The sequence below is a fragment of the Poecilia reticulata genome, chromosome 6 (assembly GCF_904066995.2).
Source record: "Poecilia reticulata chromosome 6, P_reticulata-male-v2, whole genome shotgun sequence".
In the NCBI taxonomy this organism is placed as follows: Eukaryota; Metazoa; Chordata; class Actinopteri; order Cyprinodontiformes; family Poeciliidae; genus Poecilia; species Poecilia reticulata.
Window position 1 is genome coordinate 106,113 of NC_088835.1, and position 19,779 is coordinate 125,891.

Here is a 19,779-nt window from a genome sequence, read left to right on the forward strand (position 1 = left end):
AAACTGAGCAGAAAAAAGAATCCAAAAAGAATAGTGACTAACTGTAAAGAAAGTAAAACAGAAAATGTTAAAAGTGCAAGACTAAAGCTGAAAACAGAAAACCAGGAGTTTAGTTTGGAGTCAGTTATTTAAAACCAAGGAAGGACAGTGGAATATTGGACGAATAGTTTTCCTAATCTAAAGCCAGGTTCTCAGGAAGAGGACAACCACAGAGAAGCTTCATAGATGTAGGATGAAAAGATGTTGATGTGAGAGATGAATGCTGACATGGGAGAGGTTATCAGCAGCTGATAGAAGATATTGGAAATTAATGTCCCATTAAAAATATACAATACTATTTTGTGTTTCATTTTTACTTTAAAATTTGCTCCTTTAATTAAGAACAATGTAACTGAAGTAAAAATTTTAATGAGGGACTTGTTACTCTCGATATGAGTAATTTTATTTGACAAAACAACTTCAAAGTTCTTTTATCAAATAGCTATAGTTTTACTTTAGGAGTTTACATACATAAATACAATTGCTTTGTCACCACATAATGACAATGGCACATATGATTCAATTTCAGATTAGATTCTTGATTGACATGGGTTGTTGTTATGTTGTTTACAGTGTCTTGAGATCTTTCTATGTGCCTCTTTTTAACTTTGAGCACCAGCTCTTCTCCACATGTCTTTGCTCAGGCCTGATTTTAATGGTTCTGTTATAGACTCAATATCGATTCTATAAGATCCTCTCTGTAGTTTTGTACTACAGTTGCCCTTTTAATATAATATGCTTTTTTAGTCTGATTAATTTCTTTGTTTGGAACTGATAGATAATAGACTGGAACAGGCTGCGATTCAAATCCGGTAGAATTTCGCACAAGACCTGGACTCTCTTGCTACGAGGCAGGAATAAGATGTAGGCCTAAGAAATTTTCGACTGTTTCACATTCCATTCCAACAGATGGCGCTAATGTACGTTGCTATCAACATCAACTAAAGAAGAAGAAGAAGAAACATTCCTTGGGGATGGGAGGTGGTTGAAAATAAGCCGAAGAGACTTAAACAGGTTGAAAACATTTAGTCAGTGTTTGGCAGGATGGATCCCAAAGCAGCTGTCTTGGTGAATTCAGATCTTCCGTACGGACACATTCTTTGCCATGAAAAATGGAGGACTTCGTCTCTTCTTCAGGCCCTAAAAGGTTAAAAGCTTTTTTATTCTTTTACTTCTGTTACTTTCAGCGGCGAGCACTGAATGTCTTACATGACTGAGAGCCAGTACACAGTTTGAGAACAGAAATCTGTATTTGATTCTCCTTGATGTTTAATGACAGAACAATGAGAAAAGTGCAGGTTTAAAGGGCTATAGGAATAAACACATTCTCTCCAAAACAAGGATGGCTTATTAAGTTTGTGAACTTCTAGACCAGGAGTGCCCAAACTCGGTCCTCAAGGGCCGGTGTTATAGATCAACTGGTGGTGGCAGCTGGAAAAGACTGATGTTTCTGTGGGCGTGGCTTTTTAGGACCCCCCCCCCCCCTCACCGAACCAGGAAGTAAACAATCCGATAAGCTTAAAGAACTACAAATCTTTGCAAAAATACTATCCGATTCCGTAAAACAACCACCAAGATCTCGGGAATAACTAATTAGAAAGACTTTATTGGTCTAATATGGTATGTTGCCCTTTTTTGTTTTAAAGTTAATCTGCAAAACCACCAAAGCATGTAAATTACGCAGAACTTGTCCTTACTTAAGCTTCAGAGGTTGAAACTCGTCAAATGAAGATCGAAATAGATCTCGATGTGGCATGACCAGATCTCAAAGCAAAGAAGAATCCCTGAAAACCGACATAAATGTTGAAGAACCTTGGGATTAAAAATAAAATGTTTAAAAAGATCGACTGGCTGTGTAGTTTTTCCACATATTCATCATACTGTGATATTTCAAACATATCCACAGAAACTATAGCGAAATGTTTTTAACTGTTTCTGTAATGTTACACTTTATTTCCTAGCTCATTTACAGAAGACATATGCTACCGCAGATCTATGTGACAGTGTCATTTGTTCGTTATTGTTGATGTTTTTTTCTCGTAATTTAACTAAACGTCTTTATTCTTAACATCAAATGACCGTAATTCTAAACCAAATGAGACATCTGGGAAAAAACATTGTCTTATATACTTTTACATCAGAAACAGGTTAAAATCTTCACTCGAACTGAGATTCTGAAAGCGTCACCAGTTAATCCAGGTTTGCTTCCTAAAGCGCGGGGTGTCCGTTAGATCAGTGGTCCCCAACCCCCGGTCCGTGGACCTGGGAAAAATAAAAAATAAAAAATAAAATATATATATATATATATATATATATATATATATATATATATATATATATATATATATATATATATAATAAATAGAACATATGTGACATATATGTATTTATCATTACTATTATTTTTTTATTATTATTGTTATTAGTATTATTACTATTGGTTTCCCGCAAAAACGTGAGGAAAGTGACAACTTTGCCGAAACATATCGTTTGAACTTTCACGGTGTCCGTAGTTCCCTACGCGCGTGCTTTCTGGGTGCTCATTACGAGCACGCGCGTATTTTGCCGCGTGGGCGGGGCGGAGCGGAGCGGCAAGAAGACGCAAGGGGAACCGTATCTGATGGGGAAACGCGGATTGACGTAACAGCGGCAATGAGCAAAAAGGGCAGGTGCTCAAGTACCCCCAGTCCCTCCCTCTGCACGTGCCTGCAACCACCTCATTGTTTAGCGACACTTACTGTGGGTAGTAAGTGTCGCTAAACAATGCGACACTTACTGTTTACCTTTTGCTTACCTGTTATGTAAGCAACTCGGATAACAGGTACCTGAAAGTTAATTCCAATGGTTTTCTGATCAGTGCTGGTTACAAAAAGCAAAAACTATCCATTTAGGTTTACATTGCAGCTATTCATGAGTTGGAATTGATGTATTCTGGTGAACCTGAATGTGAATGGGATTGTGTTGTTCATTGATCTGGTTATGCTCAAATGCGGTGTTTTCGAAGCGCAATGAAGGTTGTTCTTTAGAAAATTGTTTTGAAACGTAATTTTCACATGCAACATTAAACATATTTGCGTTAAATTGGATTTATAATAAAGTTTTGCAAACGGTTTTTTCACCCAAGTAGCATTTTTCATCAGGCATCGACACAGCCACCTACAATTTGGAAACATCTGCGGTGCGCATAGGTTTCAACCAGTTGATTTAGCCACCAGTTGATCTATAACACCGGTGTTACGTCGATCCGCGTTTCCCCATCAGATACGATCTTGTGCGAAATTCTGTTCCCATGTGAAAATCTGTTCCCCCTGTGTCAGAGCGCGCATTGCAGCCAGAGAGGTGGATCCGGCGGATCTGACCATTTTTATGGCGCTTCTGATCGATTTCTCGGTAAAAACTACCCATATAATCATGTCAATGTTGTAACTTTCAGTTTAATCTGCAGCTATCAAAATAAAATAAATAAATAAATAAACGAGGTCTTTTTACGCTGTTTTGTGTTATTTTAAACGCGAAGAGAATCGATCTTTTTTCAACTTTTGTCTCTGAAGCCTGACAAATAAAAGTCAGTCAACAAACACCGGTTTCCAATACGTATTGTGCATTCATAATTTTTCATTTCTGATACAAGAGGATGGCAGCTGGCTGATAGCAGGGCACAAAAATAAAGACTTCCTGAAAAGATCAGAGTGTAGACTTTTTGTTAAATCCCGTTTTAATGTAAAATATGACAGATTACTGGATTAAGGAAATGTCTAGTATGCTATCACACACAATTTTTGAGAATTTGGAAACAGTTGCTTTTTATTTCTCAAAGTTATGGGGAGAGGAGAGAATGGATATTCCAGCCACCTGAAATAATTTGTTCCCCCTCTAAAAAAATGTAAACAAATTAATTTACGTGCAAGTCTTGAACTGTGTTGATTCCTCTCATCATCAACAACTAATCCTGTGATTTTGATAACATTTGCTCTTTATTTTCCAAAGTTAGGAGGGGGAAACAAAATATTTTAGCTCTTTCAGCTGCCTGAAATAATCTGATCCCCCTACATAAAGTGGAAACAAATTCATTTACCAGCAAGTCTTTAACTGTGTTCATTCATCTCATCATCAACAAAAAATCCAGCAAATTTGAAAATTTTTGCTCTTTATTTGCCAAAGTTAGGAGGGGGGAACAAAATATTTTAGCTCTTTCAGCCGCTTGAAACAATCTGTTCCCCCTACATAAAATGGACATGTACAGCGAATTACTTTCTTTGTTACCTAATCTTTGAACCATTAAATGAAACTGTACATTTCTGTTTGCAGAAAAACTCCTAGCAAATGAGGTTGTGGATTTTTGTGTTTCCACTGCAGCGTTCTACAGCATCAGGTTGGACATAGCTGTGAGACTTATCCTTAACAGACTTATTCTTAATTATAACATTAATATTCTTATTTTGAGTGTTAAATTTTTTTTATCATGATTACTATAACTTGTATGTTTTTATTTTAAAAAAATATGTACTTAGCCAAAACATAATACATCAACATGGAATATGAAAACAATTATATAAGAAAATTGTTTTTCTGTAACTTAATAAGTACAATAATTTCATTTTCTATAGTTATTAAAAGTAGATCTGACACTTCTAATCTGGACTAGGTTATTCTCGTCTTCAAGAACACTATGTACCAGCAGTTAAAGATTTGCTGGTAAATTAATTTGTTTCTATTTTATGTAGGGGGAACAGATTATTTCAGGTGGCTTCAAGAGCTAAAATATTTTGCTCCGTACTTTCTGCTTTAATACAAGCTTATGTGCGGTTTTTCCATGGACTATTGAGTTATTATCGCGGGGTAATAAGTCATTTGATTGTGTCTATTGTGTTCGTCTGAATGAGGGCTGCTTTCAGTGCCATTCCATCTGAGCCTTAACAGACATAAACATGCAGTAAATAAATCGATTTTCTATCAGTTTTTTGCACCAAAGAGTTAATAATAATAAACACGTTTTCACTGAGGCTCTATAGGAGCCATATGAATTAAATAATTATTGATATGACAGAAGCAGCGGCTTTGACACCTGGTGGTGGGCGTGTCGATGTGGGCGTGACTGTCATGAAGTATGAATGGGAAGGTTACTGGCTGCTGGCTCTGTGTGCATGAGGAAGCGGGTGAGCGAGGTGGTCAGTCCTCGCAAAGTTAGGAGCATGATAATCAAAATTAAATAAATCGATAATTGTGACAGAACAAAGAATATATTTGGAGTTGATTGATACACGGACAGATGAGATTCCCCGAGTTAACCCAGTGAGCCCCTCTACCACCATTAGTTTGCTGTGTTTTATAATAAAACGAGATTATTATTATTAACGCTTTGGTGCAAAAAACTGATTGAAAATCGATTCATTTACTGAATGTTTATGTCTGTTAAAGCTCAGATGGAACGGCACTGAAAGCAGCCCTTTAAACCATTCAGACTACGAACCCAACAGAGACACAATCAGATGACTGATTACCCAGCGATAATAACTCAATAGTCCATGGAAAAACCTTATAAGCTTGTATTAAAGCAGAAAGTACGGCGGCCACCGTAAAAATGGCTTACAGTATTCAATTATGCCGCATGAACTGATCAGTAGATCATTGCGAGCGAACGCAAAACCTTTTGCGAGGGAATGCAAAAGTACTGCGAGGGAACGCCAAAGTTTTGCGAGGGAACGAAAAAGTATTGCGAGGTAACGCAAAAGAAAAAAAATCCTTTTGTCCCCTGGAGGGCTCCGTATTTTACGCTGTTAGGAAAATGGTCAGGCGCGCTCCCGACACAGGGGAAACAGATTTTCACAGGGGAACAGAATTTCGCACAAGAGGTCTTCCCGTTGCGTCTTCTTGAAGCTCCGCACCTCTCAGGCGAGAAAATACGCGCACCGAGAAAGCACGCGCGTAGCAAGCACGCGCTTGTTCAGCGCGCTTATCTGGAGAACTACGGACACCGTGAAAGCTCAAACAACCGGTTCTGGCAAAGTTGTCACACTTTCGTCACTCTGGCAAAGTTGTCACACTTTCGTCACGTTTTGACCCTGCCAACCCCACACGTTTTTGCGTGAAACAAATAATAATAAATACACACACACATATATATATATATATATATATATATATATATATATATATATATATATATATATATATAGTCAAATACCGCCAACGAATAAGGCAAGTCCTGAGAAGCCAGCTCAATGGCAAGAACAAGATCCGTGCAATAAACAGCTATGCCTTACCAGTAATCAGATACCCTGACGGAATAATTAGCTGGCCAATGGAAGAGATGAAGGCCACGGATGTTAAGACTAGGAAGCTACTAACCATGCATGGAGAATTCCACCCCAAATCCAGCACCCTGAGACTGTACACGAGCCGTAAGGAAGGAGGCAGAGGACTAGTGAGTGTGAGAGCCACTGTCCAGGATGAAACATCCAAGATCCATAAATACATCAAGGACAAAGCCTCAACGGACGATGTGCTCAGCGAATGTTTCAGGTAATGGGGAACAGAAGACAAGGTGCTGGAAGTACCATCATGGGAGGACAAGCCCCTACATGGGATGTACCACCGACAAATAACTGAAGTGGCTGATGTCAGGAAAACCTACCAATGGCTGGAGAAAGCTGGACTCAAAGACAGCACAGAGGCTCTCATCCTGGCCGCCCAGGAACAGGCCCTAAACACCAGAGCAATAGAGGCTCAGATCTACCACACCAGACAAGACCCAAGGTGTAGGTTGTGCAAGGAGGCCCCTGAGACAGTCCAGCACATAATTGCAGGGTGCACGATGCTGGCAGGGAAAGCGTACATGGAACGACATAACCAAGTGGCGGGCATAGTGTACAGGAACATCTGTGCAGAATATGGACTGGAAGCCCCGAGATCAAAGTGGGGAACACCCCCAAAAGTGGTGGAGAATGACCGAGCTAAGATCCTGTGGGACTTCCAGATCCAGACAGACAAGATGGTAATGGCGAACCAACCGGACATTGTTGTGGTGGATAAAGAACAGAGGAAAGCCGTTGTGGTGGATGTAGCAATACCAAGTGACTACAACATCAGGAAAAAGGAGCATGAGAAATTGGAGAAATACCAGGGCCTCCGGGAGGAACTGGAAAAGACCTGGAAGGTGAAGACCACAGTGGTGCCTGTGGTCATCGGGGCCCTCGGGGCAGTCACCCCCAAACTGGAGCAGTGGCTCAAACAGATCCCAGGAACAACATCAGACATCTCAGTCCAGAAATGTGCAGTTCTAGGCACAGCCAAGATGCTGCGCAGAACCCTCAAGCTCCCAGGCCTCTGGTAGAGGACCCGAGCTCAGAGGATGAAACAGACCACCCGCGGAGGGTAATAAGGGAATTTTTATTAGATCGATTGATAGATAGTGTTATATGAATTAAAAACAGGGCAATTCATTTTAATGCTCGATATTACCCATCAGATACCGTTCCCCCTGTGGTAAAGTGAGAGAACGGTATCTGATGACTAAAAAATCACACATCAGATACCATTCATCCTGTTTTAAAGGGTGGGGAACGGTATCTGATGGCCGTAAATCACCAGTCAGATACCATTCCCCTAGCCCTTTCTCTGTCTTGACCAACAAAGTCACATTATCTGTGGTTCAGGAGTGACTTAATACAACAAATGCTGCAGTTATAATCCATATCCTGGGTATGTCTCTGTGTAGTTGCTCTTTAAGCTCTTACTGAAGCTGCAGTCCACATCTTGTGAGCTTTCCCAATGGTTGTCTTGGCCATGATGTTTGCTGTTAGCCATTATTGTCAAATTACATAGCACTTGAAAGAAATAGATTTGAAATCTATCACTCTGTATGTAGTAAATCTAAATAATGACTTCTACTTTTGAACCGACATTACTGTTTATCAGTTTGAACTCCTGCCATCTTTTCGCATCCCAACGGTCACCTCGCTGAACTTCTTCTGCAGATGGAGGTGTGAAAATCCTCTTTGAAAAGGAGCTGGGTGTCGCAGATTTTCATCTTCCCAGCAAAACGAGGCTTCTTTACGTGTCAGAGTGTGACATAATAGCAGGAAATGGCTACAAAAGGAAGCTGGTTCGATACAGAAACGTAGGTGGTGCCAGTGAGCTCTATGGCAGTATAGTTTTATGCAAACCTTCTCACTGGTCTTCACTGTTCTTCTTGTGTTTTTCAGGCCAGTAGCAGCTTTCAGGAGCTGGTATTAGTGGAGAGGACACGGCTCAGTGAGCAATACTTCTCTGCTTTGCAGAGATTTGTGGTGTTTGACTTAGGTTTGTCTCTGCTCCCAGTTAGTGGGCAAACAGAAGCCTCACAGCTCATCACTCAGATTGTAAGTATCTAATATTGATCTGGATCACAGACCTACAGCCATGTATCTTTCTTTGGATATAGTATATTTTACATATATCACATGCAGATAACTTGCATGTGTTGGTAATGGAGGTATGCAGAACATTAAATGTATATTTCATGTGTGCAGACTTGAATGGTCTAATGTTAGAGTCCTGGGGCCTCGTGTATAAAAGAGTGAGTCGGACTTGTGCTGAAAGTCTGAAATGTACAGAGTGAAAATGAATGGTGAGACTAGAGTTCCCTGTGGAGCTCCTGTATTGCTGACCTCCTGGTTAGACACTCAGTTCTTCAGTCTCACAAACTGTGGTCTGTTAGTCAGCTAGTCATAGATCCAGGTGATTGTGGAGTCCTCTATCTGTGTCTTCCGGAGTTTCTCACAGAGCAGATCAGGCTGAATTGTGCTAAATTCACTGGAGAAATCAAAGAACATGATTTGATAAGATAAAATCAGTCTTTATTTAAAGCTGTAAATCATGGGTCTCAAACTCAATTTACCTGGGGGTCGCTGGAGGCAGAGTCTGGGTGAGGCTGGGCCGCGTAAGGGATTCCACAAAAAACATTAAAAAAATATCCTTAAATGCCATCAACATTTAATTATTTTTTCTTTTTGACAGACATGATGAGGTGTGACAAAATTTAGGGTGCGTTCACACTGCAGCCTGAAGTGACCCAATTCCGATTTTTTGTCAAATCGGATTTTTCTTGCCGGCCGTTCACTGCCACCATAGGTGTAGGAACCGGAGGGGGGACATGTCCCCCCCAATATTAGAGACAGTCACATTCGTCGTCCCCCAAATAATTTCACTGCAGTTGCAAAGAATTTTAAAATTTTCCACTCGCATGGTTTTATTTTGAAGGCGCACCACAGCGCATTTAGCAGAGCGCTTCCTCCCTCTACCCCCTCTGAACGGCTCAGAGAGCTTAAGGCAGCAGCGGGAAACTCCGTATGAATGAGGTCCGGCTTGTGGTCAAATTTCATCCGGCCCGCAGCCTCTGTCATAAAATCAATAACGTCTGGCCCGCACGTAGAATTAATACATCGGGCAGCAGTACTGTTACCTGCATATGGCGTAGCTTACACACTAAATGCTGTTCCTCATTTACCCACTAGAGGGCAGCAGCCCGTGTGACTCTTTCCCCTCAATTTTCTAAAATGGCGACTATCAACAAAAAAGTTGACTTCAAGGGCCGACAGTTCAAGGATGGGTGGAAATTAGACTATTTCTTCACTGACATATGCAACAACTGTGTCTGTCTTATTTGTAAAGAGGCTGTGGCTGTTTTTAAAGAGTTCAATGTGAAGCAACATTACCATGGAGACATGCTGACATATACGATAAGATCACAGGGAAGGAACGCAGCGAGAAACTGAAGCATCTTGAAGCTAGTTTAATCTCACAGCAGCGACATTTTGCAAGAGCCCGAGAGTCAAATGAGAAGCTACAAAGGCTAGTTGCAAGGTAGCCGTGCTGATCGCAAAGCATTGCAAACCTTTCACCGAGGGTGAATTTATCAAAGACGCGTGATGACTATGGTGAAGAAAATCTGTCCTGAGAAGCAGCAAGAGTTTGCCAAAGTCTGCCTGGCACGTAACACTGTGGCACGCAGGGTTGAAGAAGTGTCATCAGACATCAAGACAATTGGGAGGTCAGAGGAAAGGAGTTTGACTTTTTTTCGTTAGCTTGCGACGAAAGCACAGACGCCTCTGACACTGCTCAGTTACTTTTTTGAGAGGAGTGGACAACGAAATGAACGTTACCGATGAGCTACTTGACCTCAAGAGTCTGAAAAACCAAACAAGAGGAACAGATTTATTCTCTTCTGTTTGCGCTGCCGTGGATGACATGAAACTCCCGTGGAATAAAATTTCTGGGATTATTACAGACAGCGCACCATCCATGACTGGCGAACAAAGTGGATTATCAGTATCAGTGACGTTCAGTTTGGATGAATGCGGCCTGGACGTTAGGTCGCATTTGAATCGGATACGTATCGGATATGGGTCAGATTCGAAAAGAATCCGACCAGTGCTGTTCAAACTGTCATGAAAAGATCAAATACAGGTCGCATTACGTCAAAAAAATCGGAATTAGGTCACTTCAGGCTAAGTTTATTCCACTTGACATCGCTCTTGTTCTACGTTTTATAGAAGTCTTTAGCCAGCTAGCAACGTATGGACAGCATACGTTGCTAGCTGGCTAAAGACCCGGTAGCAGTCGCCTTTCTCTGCGTTTGATCGTGGCATTTGTTAATGGTAAAAAGTACCGGAATGGCGACTGCAGGGAAGGGCAACTAGTACCGCACTGTTCCATCATCCGCCGCACTATTGTTACAAGCGTAGTCAGGAGCGCTGCCAGAAATCATGGGCCCCTTGACAAAGAATTTAAGAATTTGTTTGCAGCACCACATGAGATTGTGATTGACAGCACTAAAACTCTCCTGCCACTGACTGGTTGTTTCTAGCACTGGGAAAAGGCAGAGGAAATGGATTTCTCACAGATTACCTCTCATACTATTCTGTCACAATATAATGACAGTTTTAAAAATGTGAAAAAAATATTTATATAAAACGTACATACTGCAGCTTTAATTTCACTCAGGAGAGGACGGATCAGGAGGGACGTGTTTAGAGCTTCTGCTCACTCACTCATCTGTTAAGTGGTAAAAGGCACAGGGAACAAGTTAAATATGTGAATATGTTGGTAATTTTTTTCCTTAATTCATTAAATGCTAGTGAAATGGAGGCAAACAATAGTTTTGTAGCTAAGCTAATTATGCTAAATGGATGATAATCTCACAGTCTACTTGGAGAAAAACTGGGTTATAAATTAACACTCTTGCCTTTTTCTCTCTCTCCCTCTCTGTTTTGTTTTTGAAAACCTGATTTTATAACTATTATTAGCAGCATAGCAAAAGCCACAGTCGCCGCTGCATTCAGCTGCAGCTTCTACTGACTGCAGGAACAAATCATTTCATGCAGATTCAGGGGGGAGTACAGGCCAAAAACGGATGTGTGTTTTTTGGTCTGGGAGGGGTAACATTAAATTTTTACTGCTGAAAACAATCTTTGAATCTTTGAATATGATTAATTTTATATTTGACAAGACCCTGATTTTTTTATTTTATGTCTATGAACAAAATATAAATAATTAAACTGTGGAGGGCCCCCTGCTTGTCAGGGCCCCTAGAATCGTCATCACCTCTCACCCCTTTACCGCGCCCCTGGGAACACTGTAGTACAGGACGTCATGTAAGCACAGCAAAAGAGAGCTTGGGTTACTATGTGTATACACAAGATAGTTTCAAGTTAATAAAAACGACACCCACATGCTACACATGTCTAAATATTTCTGTTTCACAAGGAAATCAGAACAATTTACAGCAGAGGTCTCATTCTCGCGGCCCGCGGGCCAATTGCGGCCCGCATGACGATGTCTCGTGGCCCCCACCGTAATATCAAAGTATAATATTAGTGCGGCCCACAGGGTGAGTGGACCTCTAAAGGAAGTCCCGCCCGCCGTTCCTCGTCATGTCTGACATTCGGTGCTAGGCTAAGCTACACTGAGCACACTACGCAGCGGTAGCGTTAATAAAACTCATGAGTTAATAAAAGCGACACCCACATACTACACATCTAAATATGTGTAGCATGTCTAAATATGCTACTCATATTTAGACGTGTAGCATGTGGGTGTCGTTTTTATTAACTTGAAACTATCTTGTGTATACACATAGTAACTCAAGCTCTCTTTTCCTGTGCTTACATGACGTCCTATACTACAGTGTTCCTGTAAAGTGTCTTGAGTTTTTAGCAAAGCGCTTTACAAATAAAATGTATTATCATTTATCTTTAGGTCCACGGGGAGGGCAGAGAGAATCCTTTTAGGCGGAAGACTTCAGGTCAGCTGTTGGACTCAGTGACCCTGATTTTGGTCCAGCAGATCCCTGGGGTTGGCAGGGTCAAAGCTTTGACTCTGATGCAGAATTTTCCCAGTCTCAAGGAGATCTCCAACGCATCTCCCGCTGAGCTAGAGCCCATAGTGGGCGAGGGGAGCGCCCAGCAGATCCACAGCTTCTTCCATGGAAACCTTATTACTGGAACATAAAGACTGACTTGTACTTTTCAGTGTTCATTGGGCCATTATATAAATTATATGGAGATGCAATGCATCTCAATGTGTAGACTTTAAGAAATCTTTTTGTTAAAAATAAAAAAATTTAACCACAACTGTTTTAAAATGTGTGAAATGACTGTACAATAATGTCTTATGAAACCATTTTTATTTTTGGTGATGCCAGTAGTTTGGGTTTACAGCTAATACCTCAGAATTTAAATGACGAAGCTCACTTTAACCACGTTAAATACTTGGGTTTGAAGTTTATACATGAATTCACTGAAAATAGCTAAAGTTGTGCTGCTGCGCAAGACTGGGGACAGACAAGTTATTTTACGTCCACAGTTCTCCACACTACTAGAAGAACTATTCAATAATAAGATGAATTCATAGAAAAATATAAATTACTTTCTGGACAGTCAATACAGATTCAGATCAACAGTTCAACATCATCGGTAATAATTGAATCAACTGAGGAAATCCCAAAAGCAAGAGACCATAAATTGTGTAGTAGGAGCATTCATTGATCTTAAACAAGCTTTTGCCACAATTAATCATAAAAATATTAATCAATAAATTGGAATGTATGGTATCATGGTAGTAGTATTGTACTGAGTGAGAAGTGACTTTGGAAGCAGGAAACAATTTATGAAGATGGGAGAGTATATTGTCATGTTTGGACAGTGCTTTTGGGGTTTCTCAGGGGTCAGTACTGGTTCCGAAACAGTTAATCTTTTGCATAAATATGTGTAAGGTATCAAGAACATTTAAATTAGTCTTGCTTGCTAAGTACAGGAATTTTTAAATTTTTTGAGTTACTGCTGATGATTACATTGCAAATGTGCAAATTAAAGAGATTATTTGATAGAAACAAATTAGCATTAACTTTAAGCAAACTTAAATGATGGTGTTTAGTTACTGTATTAGGGACATTCAATTGCAGATGCAAAGAGGTGTGGAAATAAAAATAAAAATTTCCCAGCTAGCACAATATGAGTGAAACAACATTGAAACAATGTCAGGCAGAAACATTGAATCTACGTTGAAGCCTGACATTGAAACGAAATTGAAAGTGGTCGGTAACATACATGTTGAATCAAGAACCATAACTGACAGTATATCAATGTTGATTTAACCATCATCTGCCTGTGGATCTGCATGCAGATTTGTGTTGATGTTACATTGAATGAGTAAGGAATCAGTATTGATTCAACCATTATCTGAATGTGCATCTACATGCACGTTTGCATTTTTACATTGAACCAATGTTAGGAAACAATATTAACTCAACCGTCATCTGAATGTGTTCTGCATGCGCATTTGGGCTGATTTTATATTGATTGAAGGCTAAGGAATCAATGTTGATTCATGTACAGTTTTTGGTCTACATCAGTGGTGTCCAAAGTCGGTAATCGAGGGCCGGCATCCTGCATGCTTTAGTTCTCTCCCTGGTTTAATTCACCTGGATCAAATGATGTCTCATTAGAGGGCCTAAGAGGAACACTGACAAGCTGAAAAGGTTGTTAGTACCACCAGGGAGAGAACTAAAACATGCAGGATGCCGGTCCTCGAGTACAGACTTTGGACACCACTGGTCTACATAATAACATACCATTAACATACTATTAACCATTCACTGGTGTTAAATACACAATTTTATTGGGAGACGAGGGTATTATGGGTACCATAATGACATGGATATGTCATTCAAAATTATCTTACATTAACATCCATCCATTTTCCGACCCCCCTTTTGTGGGGTTGGGAGGGTTGCTGCTGGTGCCTGTCTCCAGCTAATGCTCCGGGCGAGAGGCAGGGTACACCCTGGACAGGTCGCCAGTCTGTCGCAGCTTACATGAACATATTTCCAAAAATGTGTTTACACAAGCTTAAACATGACAACATGGCATGAATATAACATTTTATTTAAGAAAACAGGGATACATCTAACATACTTGACTCCTTTTTGACTGTCAGAACAACAGTTAATTGTCCATGGAAGAACAGCGTCCATGAGGTTAAGCTTTGTACTGTGTGAACCAGGGAAACGGTACAAGTTGGGGTAACCTAAGTTTGATTCTGGTTGGTGACAAACAGCATACTTGGATTCAAAATTGATTAGCTTGAGGATCAGGGATCAGCTTTGAAAACCACTGGATTATACTTTGACATTTCAATCATTACAATTGGACCACACCACCACCAACCATTGGATGGTTGTTTGATGGTTGGTCCACCATCAGTCATCAACCTTAACCAGGTTGATTAGTGAGCAACACCCGCTCAGTAGCGAGATTACCTGTATCCACAAGTCGAAAACTTGACAGTTATGCCAAACACCCGCTACTCCATCACGCCCTGAGAAGTTAAACTCTTGCTACGATCAAGACATGAGGAGGAAGACGCTGTCAATGTGATGACCTATCTAAAAATATAAATTCCCTTCTCACCCTCCACGGTTGGTCTCTCTCTGTCTCTCTCTCTTTCATCCTCTGAGCTCGGGTCCTCTACCAGAGCCTGGGAGCTTGAGGGTTCTGCGCAGTATCTTGGCTGTGCATAACTGCACTGCATATATATATATTAGCTCATTAACTTCACATTTCTCCAATGAAGGTTAAGTTTCTTTTACTTTGTCTTCCTGCAGTTGTAGACTTGGCAGTATAAAATTGATAACATAGGAATAACAACTTTATATCCCTTTTAACAGATTACACTTGATTCTGCTGTGGTGCCTGTGGAAACAAAGTGCATGAAGTTTGTGCTTAGGTGGGAAAACCCTGTGGATCACATGGTGGGATTTCTGCTTCAAACTGCTCACTACCATTGTCTCTGTCATCCACCAGTTCACTGCAGACTGGCACACGCCAAGGACCCTACATGGATGTCTTCTTAAGTTGGAAACCTTGAGTACATACTGTTGAAATAAAATTGATATACCTTTTGTAAATACATTTTCTCTATCAATGACTTAAATTGTTAACTGTGGTAATTATGTTTGTGTAATGTAGTAATCATGTACAGTGTTTAATATCATTATTAAATAGATGTTTTAAAGAAACAGCCACAAACCTTATGTCTTTGTTCCACAATGGCAGCTTTAATTTTAGCATTTCCTCTCCTCCACATACTTCGTTGCCAGATGTGTAAAATTTACAAAAAGAAGCAATTTAAATGTAAAAGTTGCACATATTTAGATTACTCAAGAGAAGCCATTTACAATAGGTTTTACAGAACTCTACACAACATCAATTCATTTATTAATAGATACATATAGATATTAATTACAGAATAGCTACACCAAGATTTCATTTCTAACAGCTGCTAGAAGTAGTGAGTGTTCATCCAAGAAGTGTGACTTGCAGGAGCAGGAAGGCTCTGTACTGGTTTCTCCTTTTAAATCAAGAGACCCATGATAGTTTGACTAGGCAGCAGATGTCCCACAGCTGATTGACTGAACCTGCCATGGACAGAGGAACAAGACCATCTCAGACATGGTAGGTTGTTAGGTCGGCTACTGTTGAGAAAGATGGACAACAAAACAAATGGAAAAATTATGAATCACATCAGAATATGTAAATTATTTGGCAGGTAGCGCTTAAATCAATATTTAAAATGCTTTTCTTAACAACAGTGTTGGAAGATGTAAGTGATTTTAGTTAAACTTTTAACAACACACCACTGAAAGGTAGCGGTGTACGTGTATATTTCCTAACTGTGGCTAAAGCTGCTGCTAGCTGGTTTACTCTCCGATCGAAGGCTGGTTCTTTTGAATACAGCTGGAGAATGGTAAATTGACAATGACTAATAACGGCTAACATGTAAATACTGTTTTATTAAAGTTGATACAGAAAGTGAACCTTTTAACGTTACAACACTGACTGACAACGGTGTACATATTTTCCCAATTGTGGCTAAAGCTGCTGCTAGTTGATTTACTCTCCGATCGGAGGCTGTTTATTTTATACACAGTCAGAGAATGGTGAATTGACAATGAGTAATAACAGTTATCTAACACTTAAATGCTGTTATTATTAACCTTACCTTTTATCATATTAAACTTGTAACACACCCTGTAATATTTTAGTTTTGGAGAATAGTAACAAATGCAAAATTGCTTTCAAATTTTTTAAATTATATCAACAGGGGGTGGAGAAGAAATAGACCCTAATTACTAATCGGTTCAAAGATATAGTTAATTATGAATTTATTCATTTGACATTGGTATATTGTGAGTTTATTTAATGAGCTCTTATACTGGGCCTTCCTGCATGACTGAAATACAGAGTTTTATAGAAGCTCTTACTAAATTAAAATTGGTAATGTAAAATTGAATAGCTTAAATCAATATCTATGCCATGTTTATTTGCGGATTGATGAGTTTCCTGCATCGCCTCTAATTTTAATTGTATAAAGTTACAGTTGGATGTAATTGTTACCATTGAGAACATTTTGGTTAAAAGTACTTTAGATTCTATGGAGCCGCTAAAGGGACATGGAGAAAAATTCTGACAAAATGTGAACAATTTTTTAAATTCTAAAAAGAACAATACATAAATACAACACTCAGCTGTTTTGAAAAATATCAGGATAATGGTCATATTTTCATTAATGGAATAAATAATATTTGATTAGTTTTCTTTTTGACCTAAATTATTAAGGAAATTTGACTGGTTGTCTTAAAGCATGGCAATTTCACAAGGATGCTTTTGTGTAAAATTGGACACTATTGAATTAATTATTTTACATATGCATTTGAATAACCAATTTATAAAAAGTGTACGTAGCTGGAAATACAACATTTTGTTTACATTTTTAATAATTAGAGTTTAATTCTTGAGAGGAGTTGATTCCACAATCGGTTAATTCTGAAACATCATCTTAACTCATTTCTATTTTATCTTTTCTTCGGAGCTCAGGGACTCAGGCAGTGGACGTTATCTGAGCCACTCCAATGACCCTGAGCCTGGCTGAAACAAGAAAAAAAGAAACAAAAAGAAGAGGCAACTCTTCATCTACATCACAAGCTACAGAAAAGACAGTTAATTTATAATTAATTGTCTTTTACACTTCTATTTTCTTAATTTACTTTGTGTTTTACTCTAGCAGTGCTGCTTCCTGTGGTCTGACGGGGACTGTGGGGGCCGGGTTTTGCGGGCTCGGAGCCGTGCGAGGAGGTGAGGAGAAAGGCCTCCGCTGTTCTTAGCCGCAATGACTTGGACGTTTGCACTTTCTGCACATATGAATTGTACCTGCTGGACTGTTGTTTGAGGGCAAAGACCTATTGGACGATTTACAGCTTCTGCAGAGGTCAGTGAGGTTGGATTGATTTTTCCTGTTGTCACATGAGGACGGATTGCAGCTTGAGGGTTCTGATCTCTGAGGAAACACCTGGCTAAAGGACGAGACCCAGACGTCGTTTCTGAGGGTCTCCTATGGCAGAAAAGACCTATGGCTTCTGCCCGACGCGAGACAGAGGTTTGAAAACAATGACATGCTGTATCTCTCCGTCTCTCCCTCGCTCTGTCAAGGGGGGCCACATACTTTGTCCAGATTTTTCTGCACAGTGGGACTGAATGCTGCCCTGGACAGCTTCTGATGGGGCAAATGGAACATCGCATGTAAAGTTGGACTGAGACTCAGGGGCGGTCCTGTTTGTCTGTTGCCCTGGTTGGTCCAACAAAATGTAAAAGAGGTTAAATCAAAATTCACAAATGTTTTAATTATTCGAATGAGTTTCCAAAGTAACACTGAATATTCTTAATTGAATACATTAAAATTAACAATGATGTCATGTGTCAAATAGAGTTTTTTAAAACAGGGAATAAATTCTTTGATTGCTGCTTCTCTCTTGCTATTATTCAAAATAATTTGTTTAACCAAGTCATGCAGAAAGATCTAACCTGAACATTATATAATTTAATAAATCTAGTTGTATCAAATTTTCCCCAAAACTGCCAAAAACATTGATAAATGTGATAAACACTACAAAAGAGTGTAATTCAGTTAAATAAATATTTTACAGATGGGTTTTCATAAGAACCACTTTTTCAAAGGTTAAAATTGTTTAACTTTTGGGATTTAAAACTGATAGGGATTTTTTGGTATTATCATTTTGTTGTTACTTTAGTTCATATTTCAGTCTAATGTTCGCCAGTTTAAAGTGTTCTCTTCTTTAAACTGTATGTGTGAACTGACCTGGAAGTCACAGCTGCCTGTTATCTTCATGTGAAACAGTTTGACCGAGATTTGAACCGGGCTCAGATCATGGGACAGATGTTAAATTGTTTTACGACCTTTGCTGTGTTTAGGTAAAATGTTTTACGACCTCAGCTGTTTCCTCTGCTGTCTATCTTGCCTATCCTCCCACTTTGAAGTTTGATAATAAAAGACAAGCTCTACCCAAAGATTGGCAGAACGCTCTGTGAACGGCTCGTAGGAGCAGCTCACTGTGTCTTCTCCTTCTGCAGATGCTTGGCTAAAAACTCATATACGTTGTCTGTGGTTCTCTTTTTCCATGTAGATATCAGAAAATACCTAACAAAAACCCTGATGAGAATAAAATACGTCAGTTAAATATGGAGTGACAGGGTTAACTTTATTCTTGTAAAACAGGCTAATCATTATATGAGGTTTTAAAATGAGAAGAAAATACGAGGATTCAAATTAAATTGGGAGTTTACAAATGAGCAATTATGTAACTGCTTAAAGCGGGTCAAAAGGATTGACAGAATAAAACTAAAAATCTAGTTCTATGTGTAATTATTGATTCAAGGTAATAATGTCTAAACATTTTTCATAATCATAATTTACAGTTTTTGATTTGAGACAAAATAGGGTTGTCTTTTATTACATGAATGGAATATATCACAAAGGATCTTAATTTATCACGGATCATTAACGTTTCACACTATTGATAATATTTTACAAGCCTTTAGTGTAGCGGGTTACTTCTTGTTAAATGAGGATTATTTGATTGAACTTGATTAAAATAACAAAAGCAAAAGATTGGTTTAAGATTTCTGGTAAAGTTTCTATTAGGGATCATTCCTATATACATTTCAAATGATATTCCTTTGATAAAACATGACTACAGGCAGCACATTCATTTCATAATCTGATCCTTTACATGACTTTTTGTTTGGTTTCTGATTTTGTCTGATCCTATGATTATGGCAACACTTAAAACAAGCAATGCTATTTTTGAAGGTTGAAATGTGTCACTTAATTTAAGCATTTCTTTAA

At 39.2% G+C, this 19,779-nt stretch overlaps 1 protein-coding gene and 1 long non-coding RNA gene across 3 annotated transcripts in view; one reads left to right on the forward strand and one right to left on the reverse strand.

The window, feature by feature from the left end:
* The first annotated feature begins 973 nt into the window (after positions 1-973).
* faap24 (FA core complex associated protein 24) lies at positions 974-19,023 on the forward strand. 2 transcript variants are annotated; one of them, XM_008402894.3, is made up of 5 exons: positions 974-1,186; positions 8,016-8,158; positions 8,244-8,399; positions 15,245-15,303; positions 15,381-19,023. In XM_008402894.3, exons 1-5 carry the CDS (start codon positions 1,084-1,086, stop codon positions 15,442-15,444), a joined length of 525 nt encoding a protein of 174 aa, XP_008401116.1. In that variant the 5' UTR covers positions 974-1,083; the 3' UTR covers positions 15,445-19,023. The 2 variants fall into 2 exon arrangements, with proteins under 2 accessions (XP_008401116.1, XP_008401115.1); XM_008402893.3 differs by lacking the exons at positions 15,245-15,303; positions 15,381-19,023 and adding an exon at positions 12,277-12,650 and having other exon boundaries at positions 977-1,186.
* The window catches only part of LOC108165986 (uncharacterized), a 137,229-nt gene continuing 133,417 nt past the window's right edge, over positions 15,968-19,779 (reverse strand). The window contains exon 5 of the long non-coding RNA XR_014087737.1: positions 15,968-16,051. This is a non-coding gene — a long non-coding RNA (uncharacterized LOC108165986). The remainder of the gene's footprint in view (positions 16,052-19,779) is intronic.